We start from the raw sequence: 26,283 nt of genomic DNA, 5'->3' as shown, positions 1-26,283 counted from the left end.
AAATATTTGAATTCAAATTCAAATTTGAATCAGATATGATTCAAATTCAAATTTGAAACAGGTATGTAAACTTTTGACTTGTAAACTTTGGGTCTATAAACTTTAGGTGTATAAACTTTAGATGTATAGAAATACTATATATATAAAAAAAATTGAATTCAAATTCAAATTTGAATCGGATATATAAACTTTTGACTTATAAACTTTGGGTCTCTAACCTTTAGATATGTAAACTTGAGGTGTATAAACTTTAGGTATATAAATTTACTAAAATAGGAAATTAATGCGGTGCCAAAAAAAGGAAACCAGGTGGAGAGAGAGGAGACCCTATCCGATCGCCCCTGGCGGCCCCTGGCGATCAATCGCCCAATAGGAGCATGCTTTTTAATCTGAACCAACCATCTGCCCCCACTTCTAAGAGCCGGTTTAACGGTGTTAGTTGTAGAGAAAAATGGCATTTATACCCTTAGTGGTTATTGTATTTTTGCCCCTATTTTTTTTTCCAGCTTGTGTGATTCTGTACCTATTGACTATTGTGTGACCGTGATTGTGAGAGGAGGAAGCTAAGCCAGATTCGGGCGCTTCTTCTATGTGTGCCTGTGTGGTGAGAGAGGCCGAGGCTCCCGATGCAACGGCATGGCTGAGAGGCGGTGGATCGGAGGTCTTGCTGGCAGCCGCCGGGATGGAGGAGTTGCTCTTCGTCGCCGTCCGCATGTCTTCACGCTGCCTCACCAGATCTGGCGGCAACACGAACCGGCGCCACCGGATCCTCTCTATGCTCCAACCATGCCATATCTGCATGGCGGCAATACGAGGGAGAGGACGGAGACGGCGGCGCCAGAGGTCTTGCCGGGGGCAGTAGGGATGGAGGATGCGCCGCCGCTGGATCCCCTTCTCTTTTCTCTCGACATGCGCTTTGGCTCTTTGCCACCGCGTGAAAGCCCTGCAGCCGCCGCCCCCACCGCGTGGAAGCCCGTCGGAGCGCCGCGCACGCCCGCCCGTCCTTGCTGCCGCTGGCGCGCACGCCTGCATGTCCTCAACGGCGCTGCCGCGCCGCGTGCCCGCCCTCGCCGCCGCTGCCCTGCCACGCGCCGCCGATAGGTTAGAATTTCAGGTTGGGAGGAGAGGGATTCAATCCCTATCCATTCACTTAGGGTACAAGGGTAAATTAATATTTTATAAAACCTTTTTTTAAATTTTTTTATTTCTTTAACACAAAACATGGGACCCACAAAACGGCTGTAGAAGTGGGGTAGATGACTTGTTCGGATTTAAAACATATGGATAAAACTGTAAACCCTAAAAAATACGGTAAAACAGTAGTTAGGTTTAAAAGTAAAGACATAGATGTAATTGTTCCAAAAAGAAAAATGAAAATGAAAATGAATCAACTTGTGATGGGCCAGACACAGGTGCTACTTCTACCCATGAGGCCATGACGAAATGACGATTGACAAGATGAACAACCTTTGGTTACTCCAAGGGGCTACTACTAGATCTTCCAGGAATTCTAGGTAGCACTGGGGTGTGTCCCCCAGCCCCACTACTCGAGAATTGATATTTGCAATCACAATAGTTTCGGTTCTTATTAGAACCGGGATTAAAAATCAAACTAATTAGATTGTAAATCAACAGAATTGATTGGTGCCACGCATAATTGAAGACCATGATGCACGGCTCAATTCTAGCCATTAATGAATATAGAAAATGCTAGAATGACTTATATTGTAAAACGGAGGAAGTACATTATATATATCTTCCACATCCTATAGTTTCTTACTTCCTTCGTTTCACAATATAAGTTATTATAGTATTTTTCATATTTATATTGATGCTAATGAATCCATTCTGAAACGGAGTGAGTACTAGTTTGTTATACTGGTATATATGTACTTAGCATGCTATTGGGTTCAAATATCATTCCGCTAGGGATCTAATCAGCTACTAGAACGCATATATATCCTTTTCCTAACAATTCATATCCATCACTGCACGCCGGTTATATAAGTTATCAGTTGCTAGATTACTCCGGATGATGTGCACATTATCTTTTTCATAACTACCACTAGCAAGATATTTATATTGCTAGCTAGAATAATCTGCCACCGATAATGATAAGAACGTACGTGCAGTACATCCAGCTAGCTGAAGTGGACCAAGGCCTTGAAGTGGACTAAGGCCGAGGTTTGTTCCAAACTTTCAACTTTTCCATCACATCAAAACTTTCCTACATACGTAAACTTCTAACTTTTTTCTTCAAACTTTCAATTTTAATGTGAAACTAAACACACCCTAACATTTCATAACCAAATGGAATAAGTGCGTACACATCACGAATTCTAGGTGCAGATGGCACGTCGCTGTAGTACGTATAGTATGTAGACATGGCCGGCCCGACACGTCGGCCCCGCTACGTACGTGGGTCCCTCCGAGCTCCCCCGCGCGGCGCCGTATCTGACCGCTGGGCCCATATGGCCAGTGTTTAGGTTAGGCAATGACAATGTTTTTTCTTTGCGACAATGTTAATAGGGGCTGTTTAGCTCCAAAAACTTTTCCCAAAAATATCACATCGAATCTTTGGACATATTTATAGAGCAATAAATATAGATAAAAAAATTAATTATATAGTTTGCATGTAAATCGCGAGACGAATCTCTTGAGCCTAATTCGTTGTCGGTATGTGGGTGGAGGTATATTTTTTTCCTTTTTTCCTGGTTATGACCCTCCAGGGTTATAATCTTGTAATTTTTTCCTGCTCTATCAATAGAACTTTGTGCGAGTCATTCAAAAAAATTAGTCTATAATTAGCCATAAGTGCTATAGTAACTCATATGTGCTAATAACGGCTTAATTAGGCTCAAAAGATTTGTCTCACGGTTTCTAGACGAGTTATGAAATTAGTTTTTTTATTCGCATCCGAAAACCCCTTCCGACATCCGGTCAAACGTTCGATGTGACACCCAAAAATTTTTAGTTTACCAACTAAACAGGCCTAATCAGGCTTAATAATCTGCAGTTACCATTTACACGAGACTCTGTACCACTGAGCTAGATGTAATTTTGTGGGCTTATAAACAAGTTACACGAATATTATAATGTAATTATAATTAAAACTAAAATTGATGGATTTTTTATAAAATACGATCAAATGCTACATAGCCAGTCCGACTAATCTAACTAGAGTTCATATCAAGGGAAGATCTAACCCTGACAGTGGCATGCACTGATTGGGCAATTTGGTTTGTGGAGCCCTACCAAAAAGTTCTAAAAATCTTTGGGTGGCACTCCAAATTTGATTGGGCAAATTGCTACTCCGTACTACACTACTACCTAAGAGATGGTGTTGGTAAATATTGGCACCAATCCAAATATCTAGAAATAGTATTGAAAATTGGTAAGGAATTAGTAAGACACAATTTGACACCAAGTTATCTTTGCAAAGATAGCCTAAGAACTCTCCCGAGCATGCACGTTAGTGCGTACGTAGTAATGTAGCTATTTTATCGGAGGATTCATGAAGGCGTCGACGTTTCGACGGCGATGGCTGCCGAAAACAACTGAGAACTGACAGAAATGGGTAACATGGGTCACTTGTTCATGTGCGATGGCCATTACGTGTGCTCGGACGTTTACCTTTAATTTGCACCACCAAAGATATGTGTGGATCGATCAAGACGTACACAGACTCGTGGACGTTTTCTGTGTAACATCTTTGCGCATGGATGGAGTTTTACCGAACAGTGGCATCTGGTTTAGGATAGAGTGCCCAACTAGCTAGAGAGGATGGTATTCATTGATTTGCTCCGTATGCATAAAAAATTTGGTAGCTCTGGTTTCCATGAAAAAAAATTGTCATGTGTTTGATTATCTGTTCTATGAAAAAGGTAAATTACCTAACAATTACCGGACCCCTGCAGCTGAAGAACGGATTAATCAGGGTAACGCTCGATCGTGATCTAGATCTAAGGAATAAAACATGGATGGGTCCAAATCCAAACAGCACAGGGCGGACCTACCAGCGCAAGATAGTCGCGAAGTCCGTGAGTGAGATCATCTGCACCTTAGCTAGCCGCCATTGATGTTTATCCACAATTGATTTTGGTTTCTAGCTCCCAATCATGTCCGTCTCCTTATCATGCCAATCCAAATGGTGAGTGGTCATGGACCACTCACTCTTACCTGATCAGTATTCCTCATGGTAATTTACAAATGAATCACACTGTTCCTCACCCCAATAACCACTAGTAGCTCGGAGAGTCTCGGACGCAATGGCTACGACTCGATAGATAGATGATGATGCACCATGTATTTTGTCCGTTCACCTGACTGAGTAGTATCTGACACGGACGAGGGAGAGGTTTCACACATTGTTAAATCATAAAACAATTAGGTTTAAAAGATTCGTCTTATAATTTACACGTAATATGTGTAATTAGTTTTTTTATATTTAATACTCTGTGCATATGTCTAAACATTCGATGTGATTAGTATGAGAACGATGAGGTTTCAGTCCAGTACACCACCGCAAGTTTACAGCGCGGCGCGAGGTGGTTATAACGGAGAGGCCCGAGAAGTCGCGGGTTCTGGAAGCTGTCAGCTTCCGTCGACCGAACGACCAAGCGGCTGGCGGCTGCCACTCGCTTTGTGACGTGCAAGAGATTTCGGCGTGCGTGGCGGCGATCCACCGGACCAGTCCAAACGCCAAGCTAGCATACGGCCGGATATCTTTGCTTGCACTTGGACGAGTACAAGTATTTGGATCCTTGCTAGCATACGACCGGCTCCCGGTGCGCCACACACGTCTCAAATACGGTAATGCAAGAGTACTCTATCTCCGTTTTAAAAAAAAAACTCTATCTCGATATGTTTGGTTGATTTCCACACTAATAACTACTCTACTAGTTATACTTTTCATTTAAATGGATCCACTTATCATTGATTCAGTTTTGTAGCTAAGCCAAATTCAAGCGTGGCTAACGTTTTACGAGCCACAACTTAACTACTACTAAGTGATGGTGTGGCAAATTTAGCCATCATTTAAACCTAGTTTGCTGTGATAGAAGGGAAACACCGGTGATGTGCCGGGAGGCACGTGTGCTCCCTCGTTGATGGGGGCAATCGGACACGTAATATACCACTGCCGGTGTGCACTGTGGAGCCGCATCAACCAACGACGGGACACACCCCAGCCTAGCTGGAAGCAACGGATTCGGTCATATTTTTTCGCAAACCGCCACTACCCCACGGTTGGTAAGCCCATCACCACCCCCCGCCGCACACAGAATTAGCCTCCCGTCCCGCCCCCCGTCCCCCGGTGGTGGCCCGCGCCGTGGGCACACCCAGCGCGCGCGGGACGCCACACCCCGCACGGTGAATATACAAATATGGAGCACCGCACAATAACGTTATCCAGCGTGTAGGACCGTCCCGCGTGTAGCTCTCCCCGCCCTCTCGCCGCGCGCAGGCGCAGCTAGGCCGCTCTCTCAGCGTGTGCGCGTCGCACGCAGCAGTGGCCGGTTGGGACTGGGCGCGAAAGGGAATCCCGGGCAGGGGGGAGGGGAAAGGGCAGCCTGCCCTGCCCGCGGGGCAGTCCGCCACTATAAAACGGGCGCCAAGGCCAGGATAACGCAGTTTTGCCGCCCCGTTTCTTCTCTTCTTCCATCTTCGTCATCTTCCTCCTCGACTCCTCGTTATATTAGGTATATAAAATAGCCTTTCTTTTCTTATCCTTTTTAGTTTTACGGAGTAATTGATTTGCAACTCTTCACCTGAAACTCTCTTGATAAATGGGATTTTGATACTGGTAGTACTAGTAAATGGAATTGAATTCTTTGTTAGTACTACTAGTAGTACTTTGTACTGCTCGCTTTGGGTAACCGCTAATTCAATCCACCATGGATTGGCTGGCTTGAACGGGAAGCTGAAGAATTAATTCATGGCGGAATCATGTTTTGATTTCTCTGCGTTTAGAGAAGAGATCTCTGACGTTACTGACCCCAAGATTAAACTCATTGATTTTATGTTTATGTACGCATTTATTGAATTCGTACCACTACCAGCTTGCGCCTATAGAAGCTCTGCGAGTTCTTGATCGAGGCCTCATCTTCTTCTCTTTGTCGCAGCTCTCGCAGATCAGATCGGAGACGAAGAAGATGGCGTCCAACTACGTCGACACCACCGGCGACGAGGGCAGGTTCCACGGCCACCACAGCACCAACACCACGCCGACGGGCGCCGCGGCGTCGTCGCCGAGGACGATGCGCCGGAGCTTCTCCAACGCCTCCTCCGGCAGCCAAGGCGGCGGCGGCGGCGCCAAGTGCGTGTGCGCGCCGGCGACGCACGCCGGGTCGTTCAAGTGCCGCCTCCACCGCACCAACTCCCAGGGCCACGGCCACAGCCACCCGCACCCCTCCCCTCCCACCTCCCCGGCCGCCGGCGGCGCCTCCGCCGCGCCCCGGCCGTCCTCCGCCTCCTCCCGCACCGTCGAGGCCCAGTGACCCCTGACCTCCCCGGCCGCACCAAGAAACCAACCAACCAAGAAGAGGAGGAGAATCAGAGTGGGGGAGAAGAGAGTAAAAAAGAGCATCGCGTATCATATCATCAGAAGGGAGTTTGTTTTTGATTTCCCTCGTTGTGATCTCCATGTTCTTGGAAGATTTTTCTTCCATTTTTCCTTCTTTTTTCTTCTTCTTTTGGCTTTATGGGATATCTCCTACTACATGGCCAAACCTTCCTCTTCACCATGATGAGAAACTCCAAATCATCCCCTGCTCGAATCAGCTCCACTGGCTAGTAGCTGCTACTTCTCCTCCCTCTATTATTATAATCTATTGGATGATGATAAGCTGATAAATGGGAAGATAAGGGTTACCCTTCTGCTCTACTATGTAATTACTAGTACCATTTTACCATCCTATTGATAATCCAATCCCCACCTGGTTGATTGAGTTCTTGTCTGAATTTTAGTGATGTTCTTGCAAGTACTCCTAATTTGTTGGTTAACAGAATACCAGTGTGGGTAGATTCAAGAGCGGTATCTGCAATTGTCATCACTGCATTTTTTATGTTTTGGGTGAAGAGGTCGTCAGCTGTGATTTGCAAGGAATTGTCGCAATCTAGATAGTACTAGATACTATCTTCGTTTTTGTGGGTGGCGAGTAGCCATTGGTGATGGAGAAGGACGATCGTGACCGTTTTGGTGCGTTTGTTGCTGGGTCATTTCGAGCCGAATTCCCGGTTCTTGCCTGGGCAGATATATATGGGTTTGGGGACTAGGGAGTGTGTGTTGTTGTGTTCGTCAACCGTTATAGTTTTGTGTTTTTTGTTGATATTTCTTTCTCATCCAGGTTTCTCCTGGGTAAGGTAATTCAGGATGCTGACAACAGTGGCCAGAATGAGATCAGAATCATCAGATAGATAGATAGATATTCAGGTTGAGATCCATTCCATCCTCAGTGGGTGAAAAAACTTGAAAGGTGAAGCCAAAGGCAGATCTTTACCACTACTACGCGGTAAAAACACATGGGCACACATGACCGGCAACATCCTCAGATTCTTGCATCGCACCGCCGTGCTGTGATGATGATGATCACGACAAGGACCGAGGGAGACGGACGTAGTGGTTGGCCTGGCTGCTGGTTGCCATGCCACTGCCATACATAAGCATAGGCATATGACCTGTTCTGTTGCAGTCTACTTCCGTACACAAAATAACCTAGAAGAGCACGTACCCTGTTTAGATTCGTTGTGTTAGGAGATGTTTTATCTATTTCTAGGTAAGATTTTTTTGTAGGTAAGTGTTTCGAGACTACAAGAATCAGATTCTCTACCTTGCTACTCTTTGATTTTAAGTGACCGATATATATAGACTTCACAACTTATGGATAGGCATATCAATGATCCACGTTACATAATAGTATGTCAAAGGAGTTTCTTTGCAAAAGATGGGTCTCTATCATCATCAACAACATCGGCTCATCGTCATGTGGCGGTGGTTACGATGGGGATTGATCATTGGCCCGTCTTCTTTTCTTTGCATCGACTCGACAAGCTGTTTGCTGCTGATTGAATGTTGTGTACGCGCGGTGGCGTTTATTGAGCAGATATTTTGCACCTAACTGGAGATTTGGACGTTGCGGTAGGGCCGGGTGGGTGAACTGCTCGGAGCAGGATGATAATTGATAAGAGGAGGTACAATAGCAGGCTATAAGCAAGCTATAAACATATTTTAAAAAGATAAAAGGAAGAGAGAAGAGCAGCGGACAACAGATTTGTAGCCAGTTATAGCACGGACTCCAAGACATAATGTATGTATGACAGGTGGGACCAGATATCTATTATATTATTAAGGAAAAAGTACGAATTACGCCCTCCCCCGAACTTTCACGGTCGTCTGAATTACCCCCTCGAACCACAAAACCGGATATTCTTCACCCCCAACTATTTATACCGAACGAAATACCCCCCTCGACCCAATCCGCGGTGGTTTTGGTCTACGTGGCGTACACGTGGCAGTTCAGTCAACATTCTATTTAAAAAAATTTGTGGGACCTGCATGTCATACACTACTCTCTCTCACTTCTCACTCTCACTCTTCCTCTCTCTCTCTATCACCGTCTCATGGCGAGAGAGGCAGGGGGCGAGCGAGATGGAGGCGGCGCGCGGGGGCGGGCGGTGAGCGACGGCGCGAGACGAGGCGGGCGGTGGGCGATGGCGCGAGCGTGGCGGAGGCGGCGCGCGGGGCGGGCGATGGGGCGGGCGGCGCGCGGGAGATGGGTGGGTGGCGCGCGGGGAGGGCGGGTGATGGGTGGGCGGTGCAAGAGGAGGTGGCGGCGCGAGCGAGGCGGCGATGCGAGACGAGGCGGATGTAGCGTGCGGAGGCAGGCGGTGGGCGGCGGCGCGAGACAAGGCGGATGCGGACCGGTGGACCAGCACGACAGCATCGGCGACTAGCGCGACGCGTACACCGCCGCCGACGCTCCGTGTCCCCCCTGCCTCTGCGCCGCCCTGCCCCGCCGGAGAGGGAGGCCGACGCTGACGCCGACGAGCTCCGTGCGCGCGCCGGGCGGCTCCGGCGCTGCAACCGCCGGAGAGAGAGGCCGACGCCGACGCCGAAGAGCTCCGCGCGCGCGCCGGGCAGCTCTGGCGCTGCAACCGCCGGAGAGGCCAACCGCCGGAGAGGGAGGCCGACGCCGACGCCGACGAGCTCCGCACGCGCGCCGGGCGGCTCCGGCGCTGCAACGGTTGGAGAGGGAGGCCGACGCCGACACCGACGTGCTCCGCGCGCGCCAACGCAGACCTCCGCGCGATGCCGCCGCCCCCGCGTCACCGTCTGCCGCTGTTGTCGTCGTCCTCCCGCTGCAGCGCGCAGGCGTGGGCATCGTCGTTGGCGGCGATGTTGGCGCGCACGAGGCAACCGAGCTCCATCTTGGCGCGGGGCCGGAGCGCCGGGGCGTGGGTGACCAGCACGGCGGCGCCGCAGCTCCGCGCCGAGGCCGCCGCCCTCAGCCGTCGCCCCCGCGTCACCGTCCCCCGCCTGCCGCTGACCAGAGTGAGAGAGAGAGAGAAGAGAGAGGAAGAGTGAGAGAGAGAGGAAGAGTGGAGGATGAGTATGACATGTGGGTCCCACAATTTTTTTTAAATAGAATGCTGACTGGACTGCCACGTGTACGCCACGTAGGCCAAAACCACCGCGGATTGGATTGAGGGGGTATTTCGTCCGGTATGCATAGTTGGGGGTGAAAAATATCCGGTTTTGTGGTTCGGGGGGGGGGGGGGGGGGTAATTCGGACGACCGCAAAAGTTCGGGGAGGGGGGGTTGGGGTAATTCGTACTTTTTCCTATTATTAAAGGATAGAAAAAGGAGCCTCCACGTTCGCTCTCATGGCCTAGAAATTCCGATAATGCTCTTCGTCGGTCGACTGACGGGGGAGCAAAAAAATCGGGCGCTCCCCAGCGGCCCTGCCCCCTCGTGCAGTGATACTGTTAGGCCCCACCACATTACCTGCCCCCACCTGCAACAAATCAAACACATATTTTGTAAACCCTCTATTAAGGGAATTTGGTTTATTTTTTGTTGCACCAAAAATGTTTCACCTAATGTACTCACAATGTTTCACTATGTATAGATCTAATGTTGCAGCGAATGAAACATTCCATTGCAACAAAATAACCCACATATTTTGGAACCCCCCATTAAGGAATTTGGTTTATTTTTTGTTCCACCGAAAAATGTTTCACCTAGTGTACTCACAATGTTTCACTATGTATATATCTAATGTTGCAGTGAACTGAAACATTATTTCGTTATTTGCTCAAACATTGTTTTTATATAAGGTGAAACAACACCTGATTTAACCGAGTGAAACATTTTCGATCTACTTAGTGAAACAATTCCGATATACCTGGTGGAACATCGTGAAACATTTAAAAATAATTCAATAATAAGTTAAAAAAAATTCCGTCAGAATATATCCATGTGTGGTCTTGTTTTGAAGATTTAATTGCAACGAATTTAATGGTACAATCGGATCATGATTTGGATAAGTAATTTAAGAGGAAAATCAGTTTAAAGTAGTTTTGCACGTAAATCATGCTGACGTCAGCGCCCGATTTCCCCTGCTCTCCGTCGGGCGACCGACGTGTAGTCGCGTCCTAGAAATTCTCACATTAATCGGAGAAAAAGAAAAAGCAGAGTTACAATTTAAAAATAGTTGAAATTCGGAATTAAAAATAAGGAATATTAGAAGAGGAGACTAGAGTCCATATAGAAATACAATTTAGAAATAACTAAAATTCGGAATTAAAAATAAGGAATATTAGAAGTAGAGTATAGAGCCCATATAGAAATACAATTATGAAAAAATAGAAATTCGGAATTAAAAAATAATGAATATTAGAAGTACAGAGTCCATATAGGAATTTAAAACTAACTAAAATTCGGAATAAACATAATAAAATTAAAAGTAGAGTTTTGAGTCCGTATAAAAATACAATTTACAAATAACTAAAATTTAAAATTAAGAAAAACATGGAAAGAAGAGTTTAAAGTCAATATAGAAATACAATTTAGAAGTAACTGAAATTCGAAATTAAAAATTAAAGAATATTGAGAGATGAGTTTAGAGTCCACATAGAAATACAATTAGAAATAATAAAAATTCAGAAATAAAAATAAATAATATTGGAAGAAGAACCTAGAGTCTATATAGAAATACAATTTACAGAAAATTCGGAATTAAAAAAAGAAATATTAAAATACGAATCTAGAGTCCATATAGGAATATATATAATTTACAAATAACTAAAATTGGATATTAAAAATAATTAATAACTAACACGTTTATAAAATATATTATGAATATTACACATTTGTAGTTTTGTAAAGTTATTGTAAAATTTAAAATTATGATGTCATTCTAATATATTTGAATAATATAATGAGAAAACATATATACTATTATATAAGAGAAAATATAATGATGCTAGCCGCGCAGATTGCGCGGACCACCATATTAGTTAATAGTATAGTAAGCAACTATTATATGAATTGGCTATTATATTGGCTAAGATAATTTAGAGCTAGTAGTGGGCTATAGTAGTGGGCTATCCTATTAAACTTGCTCTAAGAGAGGATGGGCGAAGGGCGGTGAAACTGTCAATCCCTTTCACTTGGGCTGTGGCTAGGCGCCTAGACTGACGGCGGTAGAAACAATGGAAACAAATGGAGGAGATGGCTGCGATTGCCAATATACAGTATAATCTGTAATACAGCAGCAGTGGGCCTGCAAGCCTGCAACTTAGCCAAAATTTTTGTTACACGTTTTACCATTCGTATTATTTAAAAATTTCTTGTTGTGAGTTGTTTTATGGTATTTGAAGTACGATTTATATCTTATACATTCGTATAAAATTTTTGAATAAAACGAATGATTATATATGTGTTTAAAAGTCAACGACATCATGTATTAATAAAACGGATCTATTAATAAAACGGAGCGAGTATTACCACAGTCAATAGAGTGAGCAGTAGAATGGACTGGCAGCGTGCACAAATTGATGACCTAAAATCGGTTCCCGCCAATCTTTGCTCATCTATCGGTTCCCGCCAACTTTTGCTCAGGTAGTCAGGTGGTGGATTATTTACAGGTCGATTAACAGTTTAACACCAACATAACTCAGGTGAGTTCACGTGGAATTTGGACGCTTTTTCAAGGTGGTTGAACAATCTAAGGAGACAACAGAAAAAACACGCACAAATTGGAGTCGTTTTACGTGACGTGTTGATGTGCCCAAGCCATAAATACTTTTTTGGTTTCAATAATTAGTAAGTGACTTTAAAAATCTCATTTGCACAAGTAATATCTATGATCTACATAAATTTTGAACGGATGGAAGTGTAATGGACCTTAAAAGTACTAGTTTTAGAACTTAAATAACATTCTTGATACACCATTTTTGTGGATATATTATACTCCATTTCGCTCATTATGGAATTTATTACTAGTTCAAAATATTTGATAAAAAAGTTCAGCCTTAAGCCATATTGCTCCGTCAATTAACATGTCATCCTAAACCACTCTATTAGGGTGGTCAAGGATGAAAAGTTAACGGTTCTATATTTTACATACTCATGACAAGCCAGTAAAAATCTCGTGTTAGATTTAAAAATTGAGCATGTAATCTCAAATGTGACTGCCACTACATCCATTTCACTAGTACACGGGGAAATCAGGGTCTACATCTTGTGCCCAGGACTGCAAGCCACCGATTATGTCCTTTGCAGAAAGAAACCCCTTCTCCCGTAGAAGCTGAACGGCTATTTGCGAGTCATTGCCTCTTCGGCAAACAACATAAAGGGAAGGCGGTTTGTCTGATGAGGAGGCGTCCGTCGTGTCCTTCAACGAGGTCTCGAGCATCTGAAGCTTCTCCTCCAACTCGGAGAGCGGGATGTTCAGAGATTGAGAAACAGAAGCAATTTGGAAGTGATGTGCAGGTCGTACATCCAACAGAAGATGGCGTTCACCATTATCAACAAGCCTTTTGTATTCTTTACAAGTGACACGGGCACTTCCTGGAAGTATGTCCAAACTTGGCGCTGACTGCATAGAACGCAACAGCAAGTGAAATGGCATAAAACTTTAATGTTTTTCTTTCTTTCAGATAACTTAAAATTTATGCACTCCATTCCAGAACATGAATTTTAGATGTTATATTGAAATTCATTCACTTTTTACCCCATTCCAATCTCCTAATTGCATAATCCGAATCAGGCTGTAGAGAGGTGTTAGTGGTATCCACTAAAATGGCCTCGCTCCATATTTCTGTATTAGACTAACGATTAGCTAAATTTTCCTAGTAGGGAAACTCACTTTATTTACATTACAACATACAATATCCAAAGGACTTGCTAACCAGACAGGTAGTATTTAAGTTCAGCTGTTGATCAGATTAGACAGACAGCATTCCTTTTTCAATTCAGTGATACATACAGAATGCTAATGATAAATAATATAAATTGTGAAGTCAATGATCTGGAGACATACCTTATCGGACATTGGAGACTGCGTGAAGTTCTCATAATCAAACTTCTGAAAATCATCTTGAGTAAAAGCTGAATTTTCTCCACAAACCGTGCAAACAGTCGAGCTTCCTCGAATCTTGACCTGCAGAAATATGTAAGTTTCAGTAATGAACTTCATGAAGAGAGTGAAGGAAACAGAATTAACTTTGTATTTTGTGCAGAAGAAAAACAGAAACAGAGAATATAAAAAAAGCATAGATAAGTTATTCCCAGTAAATTGGTCCTAAAGCAAAGGTTTCAACATCATTAGTACTTAAAATGCTGACAAAAATACAAGGAGTTAGCAAAATTAGTAAAACTATCTTAATGTTCATAATCCATTTCCGTAACAAACCATCTGCACTAACCAACAATCCAGTTTTTCTATGTTATAAATTGGGTAAAGATACAAAATCTGAACTGCATGAACACAACCAAGACAGACTATTCCCTGAACTGAGTGATGCTGAGAATGATCTTGTTACAACATATACCACAGATATTACATATTATTTTGAAGGCCATTTTCAAGATTGGAGTCAGAGAACACAGGTTGCCATATGAGGTTAACCCACTTGGTATATTGTAATTACAGCTAGTAGACTGCTGCTAAGATAAAAGATACGAGAGAGACTACGTGCGCCCATTGACTGTGATGCACTCATGCACAGTTGCTAAAATAGCTAATACATGCATTGACATGTCATGTTTAAACTATGGTATGATGTAGCATGATGAATGAGCAGGCAGGTCACAGTGCGAGTACATTGTCGAATTTCATCAAGATAACATGAAGATATGCAATTTCTCGTTAAACTGCCTAATGTGTGAATATCTTGTTCAAGTAGCAACCAAATTGATGCATGGTATAATAGTGTAGTACAGGAAATAGAAAGCAACACAAGACATATTTGGAGTCAAGTGGCATACAATTCTGATACGAGCAGATAGAGCGTCAAAGAGTAGCATTCTTCCACTTAGGGGTTCACCAACATCAGTAGCAACCTTTATAGCCTCTAGAGCTTGCAGGCAGCCAATCACTCCGGGAACTGTAGGTCAACAAAGAGTAGTTAGTTTACTAGTGCAAAATTATCTACAGAAAAGATGGAATCAAGGGATGAAGTTTATGCCATCTTATTCAGTACAATGTCTCCATACTCACAGTATGATATGCATATTCTACCTATAACAGAAACAATATTTGTAGCCAGCCAACCTAGGCTGTACGGAGTAGTAGGTTCAGGTGCATAGGTGGGAATGACCAAAATTTCAATTTGTATACTATGAGCAAGTAATTCATGTTTTTACAATTTACCAAAGGATAAGAAAATGTATGCACTTAAGTAAAGTTTACAAATATTCTAACTGATGTTTCACTTCCTATAAAGTGATTGTTCATTTGTATGGTCAGAAGCATCAGTAACTATGAAAACAAAGAAGCTTGTGTATGTGGTTCAAGACTTGAACAAAATTTAAAATAAATATTCTAACTTATGTTTCCCCTTCTGGGAAGTTATTGTTATGACCAAGAAGCACTCGTTAATATTTTACTCAGTACTTACCAACCCCAAGAACTCCACTGTCTGAGCATCTCTGGCAGGCTGCCACTGGTGGTGGATTTGGGAAAAGGCATCGATAGCATGGACTTCCATTATGATGATAAACAGTCAACTGTTAGAGAAGTCAGTGCATGAATAAAAAAAGAATAAAGTGAACTACAAGAATGAAGATTATCAGGAGTAATGAGATTTACCTGTCCTTCCAAACCTAAGGCTGCACCAGATATAAGAGGCTGCACATAATTTATTAAAAAGATCAGTATTTCATCAATGAAACCATGGTAAGTGAAATAAACATAAGTTATTTTAGTTGTTAGTACACAACAGCTCAGTATCTTGACTGAAACTCACTAAATTACATGCTAAGATGAAAATTGGTATTCCCCTGATGAACATTTGAAGTATTGACTGCATTATTTACCTCGGAAGCAAGAATTTACCTTATTCAGCAACACACAACAGTCACTGATCATGTATCGAGTAGGAAGATTGTCCGTGGCATCTACAACTATATCATATCTGTGATTGATCCATCAGTGGAAAAAAAAATTCAGTAAACTCTAAAAGGCACTATATATTGTCTCAAGACACTTAATGTTTCGATAGCATACTTTCTCACGATTTCCAAAGCATTGGAAGGTTTCAAAGTATGATTGTACTCCATCACGTTGATAGACGAATTAATCCTGAACAGAAATAGCATATTGACATTACAGAAGCAGTAGCCTCAATATGAAAGATCTTCTTTGAACCATAAATATTTCAATGGATGGACTATATAACGACAATCTGTTAAAAATACAGATGCTTACTCACGGCAGGCGTCAGCCGCTGACTTCACCTTTGATTTCCCAACATATGCTTCTTTGTGGATTATCTGAGAGGACATTCAAGGGGAAAAAAAAAACAGAGAACGACATGCCACGTGAATTTTCGAGAACAAAATGACCCACTGTTGAGTGATTATGAAGTTGCTAGCTAGAAAGTGAATACAAATTATGTTCCTAAGGTTATCAATCAGTAATCAAACATCATTCAAATAATTCAGAAGGGAAAATAATGAAAGTATTAGAGAACAGAAGATACAGGGACAAAATACACGCCAAATTATCTGTACCTGTCGGTGAAGGTTATTAAGCTCAACATCATCTCCATCAACAATGCCCAAGCAACCTAGGAAGACAGAAGGTTGCAAGAAAGCAATGAATTACCTACTCCAAGAAAGTCAAGGACCATCACAAGTAATCCATCTAATCCCACCGTCAGCTAGCTATACAAACATGATTAGTTCTTCTCAACAAGGAGAATAATTGGAGCACATTGAAATTCAGAACAATCTAACTGCTTCCTTATAAAACTAAAACCAATTAGCCAAGAACAGCTTCAGTAACAACCAACAAGAAGTAACATTACCAACACCACAAGCTGCTAGGTACAGTGCCACGGGCGAGCCCAATCCTCCAGCGCCCACCACCAAAATCGATGACTGCGAGAGCTTACGCTGGCCTGCGACATAGCTAACAAAAAATCACTAGAGTCTCCACTACGCTGAGGCTACGATAACGCGCCATGTGTGAGCAGCTGAGCTTAACCTTCGACCCCGAAGTCCGGGAGGAGGAGGTGGCGGCTGTACCGGTAGATCATATCGGCCGGGAGGCCATCGGCGGCGGCGAACCCATTCCCACGGCGGCGTATGGGGCACGCGGTGGCGCCGCCACCGCCGCCTCCGCCTCCTGCCCCTGTCCCCGCCGCGTCGCCCTCTCCCGCGGGCGTAGGGCTAGCCCCGAGCTGCGACTCTAGCAGGCGTATGCGGCTATCGAGCTCTTCCCTCTCCGCCCGCAGCCTCTCCAGCTCACCGGCCATCGCCTCCATCCTCTCCCTCCGCCGCCGCCGCCGCCGCCGCCGTCGTCGAGGTTAGTGTTGGAGGGATGAATAGAGTGGAAGAAATTTGCAAATAGCACCCTGAAATATACTCGTATCTTGGTTTGGGCTGTGGGCCTATCCTTGGGCCTTGGAGAGTGCTTACTTGGACTCTTTGGGCCTGCTTAGCAACTCTAGTACTCCAAATCTTTTACTTGTACTTGCTAATAGAATTGCACCTGTAATTTCTTGAGGTACTGCACACAATATCGAGCGAAAATAAAATGCTGCTAGCTCCTTTTTTTTCCTTCGAAAGATAGTACAAGTGCAGGCACTCGCAACACATATGAGCACTTCTAAAAGACTGAGGAGGTATATTTTGACAAAGTCGACACATCGTTGTCGAGAGGTACGCCATCTACCACTAAAAAATAATTAACCGTAAATATAGTATCGATGTCAAATCTAAAATATATAACTTGGTGGGCTTGTTCCACCAAAAAAAACCTAATCAGTTGACTTACGTTCACTTCGTGCTGCTAGCTCTTTTTTTTCCTACAAGGAACAAAATCATGTTGTTTTCATTGTCAAATTGTTGGTTCCCGACGTGCATTTGATGCTATATGTTTGTTCCATTGTATCTAAAAAAAATGCACGTACCAGAGCATGAATAATAGTTCGGACAACCTTAGAAAGCGCCAGTAGTGTAGTGATGAAGTTCTTGGTGCTCGTAAATATCACGTATATGTGGATGCTTTTAATAGGATTGTCAGAGATGTTGCTAGTCATTGTTTCTTTCTTTAAGAGTTTATTAGGAGGCAATTTCACGACTATTTAAAGTTATGTGGCATGTACAGTGCGCACACATATTTTTTTTGAAAATAGTAAGAAAAGATGTCACATAATATTTTCATGTTATATTTAGACAATATATAATCAACTCACGCAACAACAATCTTCTATCTCCGTTGTCTCTTTCTCTAGTTAAAAGTATCGTGTGATATCTTCTTTCAGATGCTGACATCTGCCCTAAGGTACTATACAGTAGTAGTAGATTTGTTGTCACTTGGGTAAGTAATTCCGTCATGATATAGAACTAATATTACTTTCATGGTGTGTTTCAGCATATAGCGTAAATAGTACTTTCTTAAAGTAACTTTAGTGTAAAATATATATACCGTACTGGCAAATGCGGACTCGTTGATAATGACTTTCGATTTGAAATCATCTTTGGTCCCTTATCTGAGGGTCAAGTTTGGATCACATTCCTCAAGTATAAAATCAAGTACAACACATTCCTCTATTTCCAAAACCAAGACAAATAATCTCAAGGCAATTTTGGATAGCGATTTCGGCGGACGTGGCACCCAAGTGGTGCACTGACTTGGTATTCATCTGATGTGGTATCTACGTGGCATAACAATTAGAAAAAAAAAAAGAAATAGCAAAACCCACAATCAGTCCCAAGAAAAGAAATAAAAACTAGGGCCCACGTGTCGATCTCCTTCTGCAGCCTCGGCTTCTCCTCCTCCTGCCAGCCTAGCTAGCCTCAGCCTTGACCTCGATTGGTTGGTCCAGATGGTAGTGCAGTGACGAAGAGAAGTAGGCACGCTAGCGGCGAGCAGCTCCTTACTTGTCAGGGAGGGTCCAAATGCGACCCGTCCTCCTTGCCATTGGCAACCTCGGTGCAGCTTCCTCCTCCTCCGATTCAGCCGCCCCTACTCCGAGGCCTCTACTACCACCTTCCTTATCCTCCACAAGCTTCGCCTGGCTTCCTCCTTCTCAACTGTTTCCTCGTCAACGTGTGCACTATCAACAGCTTGAAACCCATTATGTGGAATAAGGGAGCAATCCTCGTCAACGCATCAATGCCTGAAGGAGATGGTCCACGTCAATAGCTTGAAAACCATCATGTGGAATAGCGGCAAGGAGAACATTGTCACCACGGCTGACCGTGGCGGCTTGCCATTTCAACTTTGATGGCACTAGCCACTAGAGGAGCAGCGCCATCGAGCCTTCACGATTTGAAGGAAAGGGGAGAAGGATTTGGGGGGAGACATTGGAGCGTCAACATTGATGAGGACGCTTGCTCGCTTGAGTCTAGTGCAAGCTTGACCTCGGTGACAAGGTGGCGCAGCCCGAGCTTGACAATGAGGCGGCCCAACCCGTCCCTCTCCCTCGCCTCCAACCTATCCTCCTCAATCGACACGGACAGCCGTGGCCCCCTCCTCGCTGGTTCCCTCACCTTGAAGAGCTCACTGGCTCCCTCATCTCGCCTCCAACCGACCAACGGAGCCTCCTCCTCACCAGCCGCTCACCGTAGCCACCGCCGGCCACCACCACTGCCATGCCGCCATGCGCGCCAAAGGGAGAGGGAGGAGTTGTGTCGAAGGTAGTCGATAGTGATGACGCTTGAGCTCGACATCCGCCGCTGGCCACATCTGGGAAGGGAGAGGGAAGAAAGGAAAGGTAGTGTCACCAGCTGGAGCCTGGAGGAGATAGCGAGGAGAGAGGGTGAGGTGGAGGAGGTGTGGCCCACTATTTTTGTTCTATCTTTTTGTTTGACTAGGGCCCACATATTTTGTTTTATTTTTTTAATGTTGCTTCTAGTGCCACGTCAGTGGCACGTGTGGCGAGGACCAAATCAAATGAGCCACGTAGATGTCACATCTAATAAAACTGCCATCCAAATTGCCTTGAGATATTGGTTGTACTGGTTTTGAGAGTTGAGCTTCTTACCTAAAATGAACTTGTTCGTTTCGCATTTTGGCATGTCCTCTACCCCTTTATTCTTTATACTTCTTGTTTAATTATAAGACGTTTAACGTTTCCTTACTGAACAAAAGTAAACATGAAATGGAGAAAAGCTTATACTCCATCCCTTTTTAATAGATAATACCGTTGACTTTTAGAAACACGTTTGATCATTCGTTTTATTTAAAAATTGTATGTATGAGATATAAATTATGTTTAAAGTACTTTTGTGATAAAACAACTCGCAACAAAAAAAATGATAATTAAATAATTTTTTAAATATGACGAGTGATCAAACGTGTATTCAAAAGTTAACGCCGCTATCTATTAAAAAAGGAAAAGGATGTAGTAAATGTCTACAGTGAATTTTGGATTTAAGTTGGGTTAGAACACACAGACACAGTGCCGTAAAATAATGAACACTTTGCCATATTCAAGTCCAGATACTGCTACAATATAACCAGGCGTATGCGTATTATATGAAATTATGAAAAGTTGAAAACGAGCTACTTATTGAAAATGCGAAGATTTTAAAATAACCATCGATTAGGTTTGTTGGAAAAAAAAAGGTCCATGTATATAGCCAGGATCGCTTATATTTGGTGGCCCGACGATGCCTTATGTTTTCCGTATCAAATCCTATTCCAAATCGCACAAATACCTGTTTGCGGTTTGGTTCAGATGCTGTGCTGCTTTCATTTCGCAGCGAAGATTCCTTTCCGGTGTCAATCCAAGCGTCAACTGCTGCAGACAGAAGGCCATGGTTCTCCACTCGCCATGATTCAGATTTTGAGCCTAACGAAAACGGAGGACACGCCTGATTGATCCACCCGAATAATAATAATAATTCTGCGAGGCTGCCACATCATCCATGACCGCATCTTAAGCATTAATCAAAGCCCTAACAGCGGATGGGGACAAGAAACAGCAAACCCTTGATGCTGGCAACCGGATAAGATCGAGTTGGATGAAGAGAGAGAGAGAGAGAAGTAGCAGTGGTAGTACTTGCTTCCTGTATCCCACAAGAAACAAAGCATCAGATTCCTGAAAGAAAAACATACTACTACTACTATTACCCAGTCAATTTCATATTTTTGTGGAAAAATTTCTTCTTGACACTATGGTTGTGTTTAGTTCCACGCTAAAATTGAAAGTTTGAAGAAATTAAAACAATGTGACGAAAAAGTTAAAAGTTTGTGTGTATAAAAAAGTTCGATTTGACAGAAATATTGAAAGTTTAAAGAAAAAGGTTGGAATTTAAACATGGAAGTTGCTATAAGATTCGGATTTTATCTTTATTTCCGTTAGCATAATTTTCAAATTACTAGACGGTGTGTTATGTAAAAAACATTCTATATATAAGTTGCTTTGAAATATCAAATATATCTATTTGTCAAGTTTATTATAATTAAAACTTAATTAATCATGTGTTAACACCTTTCTCATTTTTATGTGCGCCAACCTAACCTTTCTCATTCTACATGAGCCAACTTAATCATCAACTTCATCGGTTTCAAACACCACGGTGTACAAATTGCAAATTAGACACCTGATATTTGTGAGTATGACACGTGGGACCCAGGTCCATTAACCAGTGGCACGTGTACTGCCCATTTTCTCCGCATCGCTAGGTGGGCCCGGTGGTTCATCATCAATGGTTAATTAACTGTCACCGCTTTCTTACCGTCACTAGCTATAGGACAAGTGGCTAAGCTAACCTAAGCACGACAATAATTAACTAGATTTTTCACAATTTGGAGCTTTTAAAATACTTTTTTTTGCAAATAAACCCCTGAAAAAACTTGTCCTAAAAATTGTCTATTTGGACGCCAGAGTCGCTGGCGCCGTCCTCTTGTCCCCCACCCCTCCTAGAAAAATTTTAATTAGTGTAGAGGAGAGAGATGTACAACTTTTTTTTTATCTTTTTGATATATTTTTACACTTAGGAGCACATAACAACTAACCATAGAAAAATTAAACTCAAATGGACGAAATATGTAACTTGTAGAATTTTTTAAAGCTCTGTCGAAAAGTTTCTCGCCAATCTTACAAGCGGAATTTGGAGATTATAATTTCGTCGAACACGGATGTAACTTTTTCTGTAGATGTCCGTGGTTATATTATTTTCCTGATTCCGAGTATGAAAAAGTTGCGCTTGTTTTAAGAAATGACACCCAAATGTAACCAATAAAATACAAACCCTAACTTTTTTATAGGATGTAAAAGATGTAAAAAAAAAAAAGGCTTCAAGAGTGTTCGAAATCTAATCTACCTTTTTTTTTACTATATGAAAAACCAAAACGAAGAGCAGGGAGAGAGCGCGGGAAAGGGGGGAACTTTTCAGCAGAGCTTTGTAAAATTCTACAAGTCATATATTTCATCCATATAAGTTTAATTTTTCTATAGTTGGTTCTTGTGTGCTCTTAAGTGTGAAAAAAATATAAAAAAAATGAGAGGAAGAAAATTGGGGTGGGGGAGGGGGGCGGCGCCAACCACATTGGCGCGCTCCCCCTGCCACCTCAGGGCCGCCCCGCCACAGTGGGAGGAGGCTGGCGCCAGTGACTCTGGCGCCAAAAAATGATTATTTTTTGGATAAGTTTTTTTAGTGACTATTTGCGAAATAAGTTTTTAAAAGGACTAAATTGTGAAAAATCCAGCAATAATTAATGGAGAAGGGGTCCTATATATTTCGGTGCAGCTTTGTTCAACCCTGCCCTCTCTGCTGTGCTTGCCTCCAAATAATTTTTTCCCCTCCGCTTTTGCTGCCTCGTCTTCTCTAGATCTTAATTACCACGAAATTGCAATGAGCTAGCTCGTGTTTGCGAGTATAGGTAGCTAGGTAGCTAGGCGTAGGGGAGGTTGCCGGAGAGGCAGGGATCGATGGAGGTGTTCATCCACGAGGAGTACGTGCACAAGCGGAGGGAGCAGCGGCGGCGGCGGGGACGGCGGCCGGCGGCGGTAGCGCTGCAGCTGCTGCAGGTACAGTCGTCGTCGACGACGACGAAGCCGGAGAAGAAGGCGGCGGCGGCGGCGGCGGCGGCGGCAGGAGGAAGGCGGCCGCTGGCTCCACTTGCAACGGAGCTTCAGGATAGCCCGTGGGACCTACCGGCCGGCAGCGGCGGCGGCGCGTCACCGTCCGACGCCGCTGGGTCTCCGGCGGCGGCGGCGGCGGCTACCGTCTCCTTCGCGGACCATCTCCTCGGCTACCTCTAGGTGAAGTACAGAGATCGGTTGATTAATTAGCTAGCTATATATGCGTGTTTCCATCGTCTGCCTGTAATTAAGTTGGATCAGGTAATAATAAATCCGTTGGCATGATTTTATTCTTGCCCGAGCTAGCTAGTGTGCTAGTGTGTTCGATTTTTCTGCTTTTTGTAAGCATGAAATTCTCTCGTGCTGCTCAACATGAGAGTCCCTTGTAGGAGGCACCAATATTTTTGGAGTTGATCAAGTGGAATTAATAGTGGATTATGCTGCGTGATTAATTAAGCTAAGTAGATTAAGATGGGCTCGTGACTTGGTTAATCCTAAATGCACATAGGAAATGGTAAAATACTCACCGCCCAAAACAGGAATGCACATAGGAAATTGCTGAAAATCCTAAATGGGAGAATCAGCAGATCAGAACGACAAGATCCACTTTCCTGTGATTTCTGTGTCACAGTAATGTCATGATCTCACACTACAGGTTTCCCAGATGCGCCTAGGAATTAACAGATGGGCAAAATTTGAAGCAAGAGAGAAGAGAGACATGAGAAGTTGAGAGCTGACGTGCATCTCACCAAACAGGTCCAATTTCAACCGGAAATAAAAATCCTCTATTCAACCAGAAATAAAAATTCTAAGTGCGGTATCCAATGCAAATAATTAAACTTTAAAAGTGTTTATTCCTTACAGATTAAATTTTTATCGTGTTCATGAGCTAAAACTACATGTCCGTAGTGTTGTACATCAAAAGCTACCATATTATTATTATTTTTTAAACATAGTTTTTGCCTGTTGGACTCTGAAACAGATACATGAAATTGACAAAACAAGCGATTTAAACAGCCTTCCATGGTCACAAAACTGATCTTGAAAAAAAAAAAGGTCTATTCATTCACTAGGAATGTGTCCATTTCAATGTTTGTCCCGACCTCTTTCTTTGTGACAGCCTTCCCCACGAGGACATCCCCCCCCCCCCCCCCCCCCCACCAATGGGGATGCACGCACGGACCCGAAAATTGGTGTTTCACTCAGGTAAGTGCATGTTTCCTTCGCGAAATAAGAAAGGTGTCACATCAAATATTTGACCGGATATCGGAAAGATTTTTCGGACAGGAATGAAAAACTAATTTCATAACTCGCTTAGAAACCGCGAGACGAATCTTTTGAGCCTAATTAATCCGTCATTAGCACATGTGGGTTACTGTAGCACTTGTGGCTAATCATGGACTAATTAGACTCAAAAGATTCGTGTCGCGATTTCCTCCCTAACTGTGCAATTAGTTTTTTTCATTTACCTATATTTAATGCTTCATGCATGTGTCCAAAGATTCGATGTGGTGTTTTTGGGAAAAAATTTGGGGAACTAAATAGGGCCTAAAGATTACTCTTATACGTTAGGCCGTGTTTAGTTCCAAAGTTTTTTTTTCCAAACTTTCAACTTTTTTATCACATCAAAACTTTCCTACACACATAAACTTCTAACTTTTCCGTCACATCGTCCCAATTTCAACCAAATTTCCAATTTCAGTGTGAACTAAACACAGCCGTTGGTTTATAATTTTTTTCTGTAACTTTTTATTTTTATTCTTCGAACAGCACCTTTAAAATGTAGATTAATTAAAAAACATACTACTTTCTATCTAAATGGAAAAATTACTCCAGATCACCTTTTACTGAAACAGTGGAAAGTATTTGAAACATCTCAAGTTCACTTCATTACAAGGATGAAAGTATTTTTTTCTCGTATTTTCTCTTTTTTTTTTACGATTACACGGCATACGCACGTGCAACGCCACATTACACTCACATCCTCATGACTACATCCCCTAGCACACATTTAAGAAACAAAAATCCAACACATCACTAATCTCATTAAAATTTTGTTGAAAGCTCACCTTATTTTGTCCGTGACCTTGGTAACAATAGGTGGTGTGACAAAAGAGTACATCAACTTTATAACATTTTTTAAGATGTCAGTAAATCATGGACAAATAGTAACACTCTCAACTATACTCCATCCATAACCATAAAAAAACTAATACCGGATGTGACACATCCTAATACTACAAATCTAAAGCGTCTCACCCAGATTTGTAATACTAAGATGTATCATATCCTGTACTGGGTTTGTTTTTATTGAACGGAGGGAATATGTGGCATAAGTCCATAATAAAATCAAATTTCCCATGCAATATGTGACACACCAAAGCACCACTACCTAATCTGCATTTTCTTTTCCTTTTATTTAGAGAAAATTCTTTGTGTGCCCTTTAAAACTCACCCAATTCCTTTCGTACCCCTGAAATTTACTCAATCCTTTCTATGTCCTCCAATTTTTTTATCCCTTATGTACCCCTATCATTAGGTTTCCTTCAATGGACTGGTTAGTTTGGTTGCAAATGTTCATTGTGCCGTTGAGAATGGAGGAGTTGCTGAAAGCTGAGTGCCTGGTTGGCAGAGAATTTGATAAAGTTTGAAATATTCATGAGTGAATCATAGGTGTGTTTTATGAGACTAAAATAATCAGTGCGTTGAAAATTTAAAATAATTTTCTTCAAACAGATTTAATGCATTGAACTTTTGCTATATCATGTACTAGGACAATGGATCCTAAAAGGGTACTATGAAAATTTTAAAAATGACTGGACATTATGATCCCATCCATAGAAAACACTGTTAATGCATAATTAACGAATTACTTCATACCATGCGTACAACACATTACCATTTCCATACACAAAAGCGCAATTAACAAACTAAATAAACAAGATAGGAACTGTTTATATCATGAGCATCATTGCCACAACAGTAGTCACCCCAATAGCAAGCAATCCTGGGCATTAGGGTGCTACGGTAGCAAAAATCCTGAGCGGGCTTTTCTACCTTGAATTGTTTTCTTGAAGTTCTCAAATTATCTCCTTTATTTTCTACGTGCATATTTTTCCAACTACCAAACAGTGCCTATTGTGTAAAAATATATACAAAAGTTACTTTGATTATTTTTCAGAAAAAAAACTTAATTAACCATATACTAATAAATCGTTCGTTCTAGGTGCGCGTAGTTCCCAACAGCAAGTATCGAACTCTGCCTCTGCGGTGGTCTCCATTGCTCTGCCTGCACGTGCTAATTGCAGCATACGAAGTTAAAGCGAAAGCCGAAACAAGCTTGGATATGAAACAAATTTAGGCACCATGCTTTTAATCTGGAAGCTGAAACAAAACTTTTTATGTTGTTGACCTCTTTGCTCTCAGCACACATAAATTTCAGTGTTTGTCAACTTTTGTTTAGGAACCACCTATACATTTGTCGACAAATTTTCTCCTAAAAATTTAACATATATA

General features: G+C 42.7%; 3 protein-coding genes across 3 annotated transcripts; 2 read left to right on the top strand and 1 right to left on the bottom strand.

Moving 5' to 3' along the window:
- Positions 1-5,426: 5,426 nt before the first annotated feature.
- On the top strand, positions 5,427-6,947 carry LOC127764227 (uncharacterized). Its single transcript, XM_052289079.1, has 2 exons — positions 5,427-5,699; positions 6,123-6,947. Exon 2 carries the CDS (start codon positions 6,153-6,155, stop codon positions 6,495-6,497), a length of 345 nt encoding a protein of 114 aa, XP_052145039.1. The 5' UTR covers positions 5,427-5,699; positions 6,123-6,152; the 3' UTR covers positions 6,498-6,947.
- A 5,709-nt stretch (positions 6,948-12,656) lies between these two features.
- LOC127761048 (adenylyltransferase and sulfurtransferase MOCS3-1) lies at positions 12,657-17,055 on the bottom strand. The gene is made up of 11 exons (XM_052285254.1): positions 16,713-17,055; positions 16,534-16,626; positions 16,238-16,293; positions 15,933-15,997; positions 15,732-15,806; positions 15,561-15,639; positions 15,315-15,353; positions 15,124-15,232; positions 14,492-14,610; positions 13,545-13,664; positions 12,657-13,100 (listed from the first exon to the last, which is right to left on the bottom strand). The coding sequence occupies exons 1-11, from the start codon at positions 16,990-16,992 to the stop codon at positions 12,714-12,716; spliced, it is 1,422 nt and encodes a 473-aa protein (XP_052141214.1). The 5' UTR covers positions 16,993-17,055; the 3' UTR covers positions 12,657-12,713.
- Positions 17,056-22,438: 5,383 nt separating this feature from the next.
- LOC127762238 (uncharacterized) lies at positions 22,439-23,215 on the top strand. The gene has a single exon (XM_052286671.1). It carries the CDS (start codon positions 22,615-22,617, stop codon positions 22,945-22,947), a length of 333 nt encoding a protein of 110 aa, XP_052142631.1. The 5' UTR covers positions 22,439-22,614; the 3' UTR covers positions 22,948-23,215.
- The last annotated feature ends 3,068 nt before the right edge of the window (positions 23,216-26,283 follow it).

Source organism: Oryza glaberrima, chromosome 2, assembly GCF_000147395.1.
Source record: "Oryza glaberrima chromosome 2, OglaRS2, whole genome shotgun sequence".
Taxonomy (NCBI): Eukaryota; Viridiplantae; Streptophyta; class Magnoliopsida; order Poales; family Poaceae; genus Oryza; species Oryza glaberrima.
Note: the sequence above shows the minus strand (reverse complement) of the source record. Positions and strands in the feature narration are given on the sequence as shown.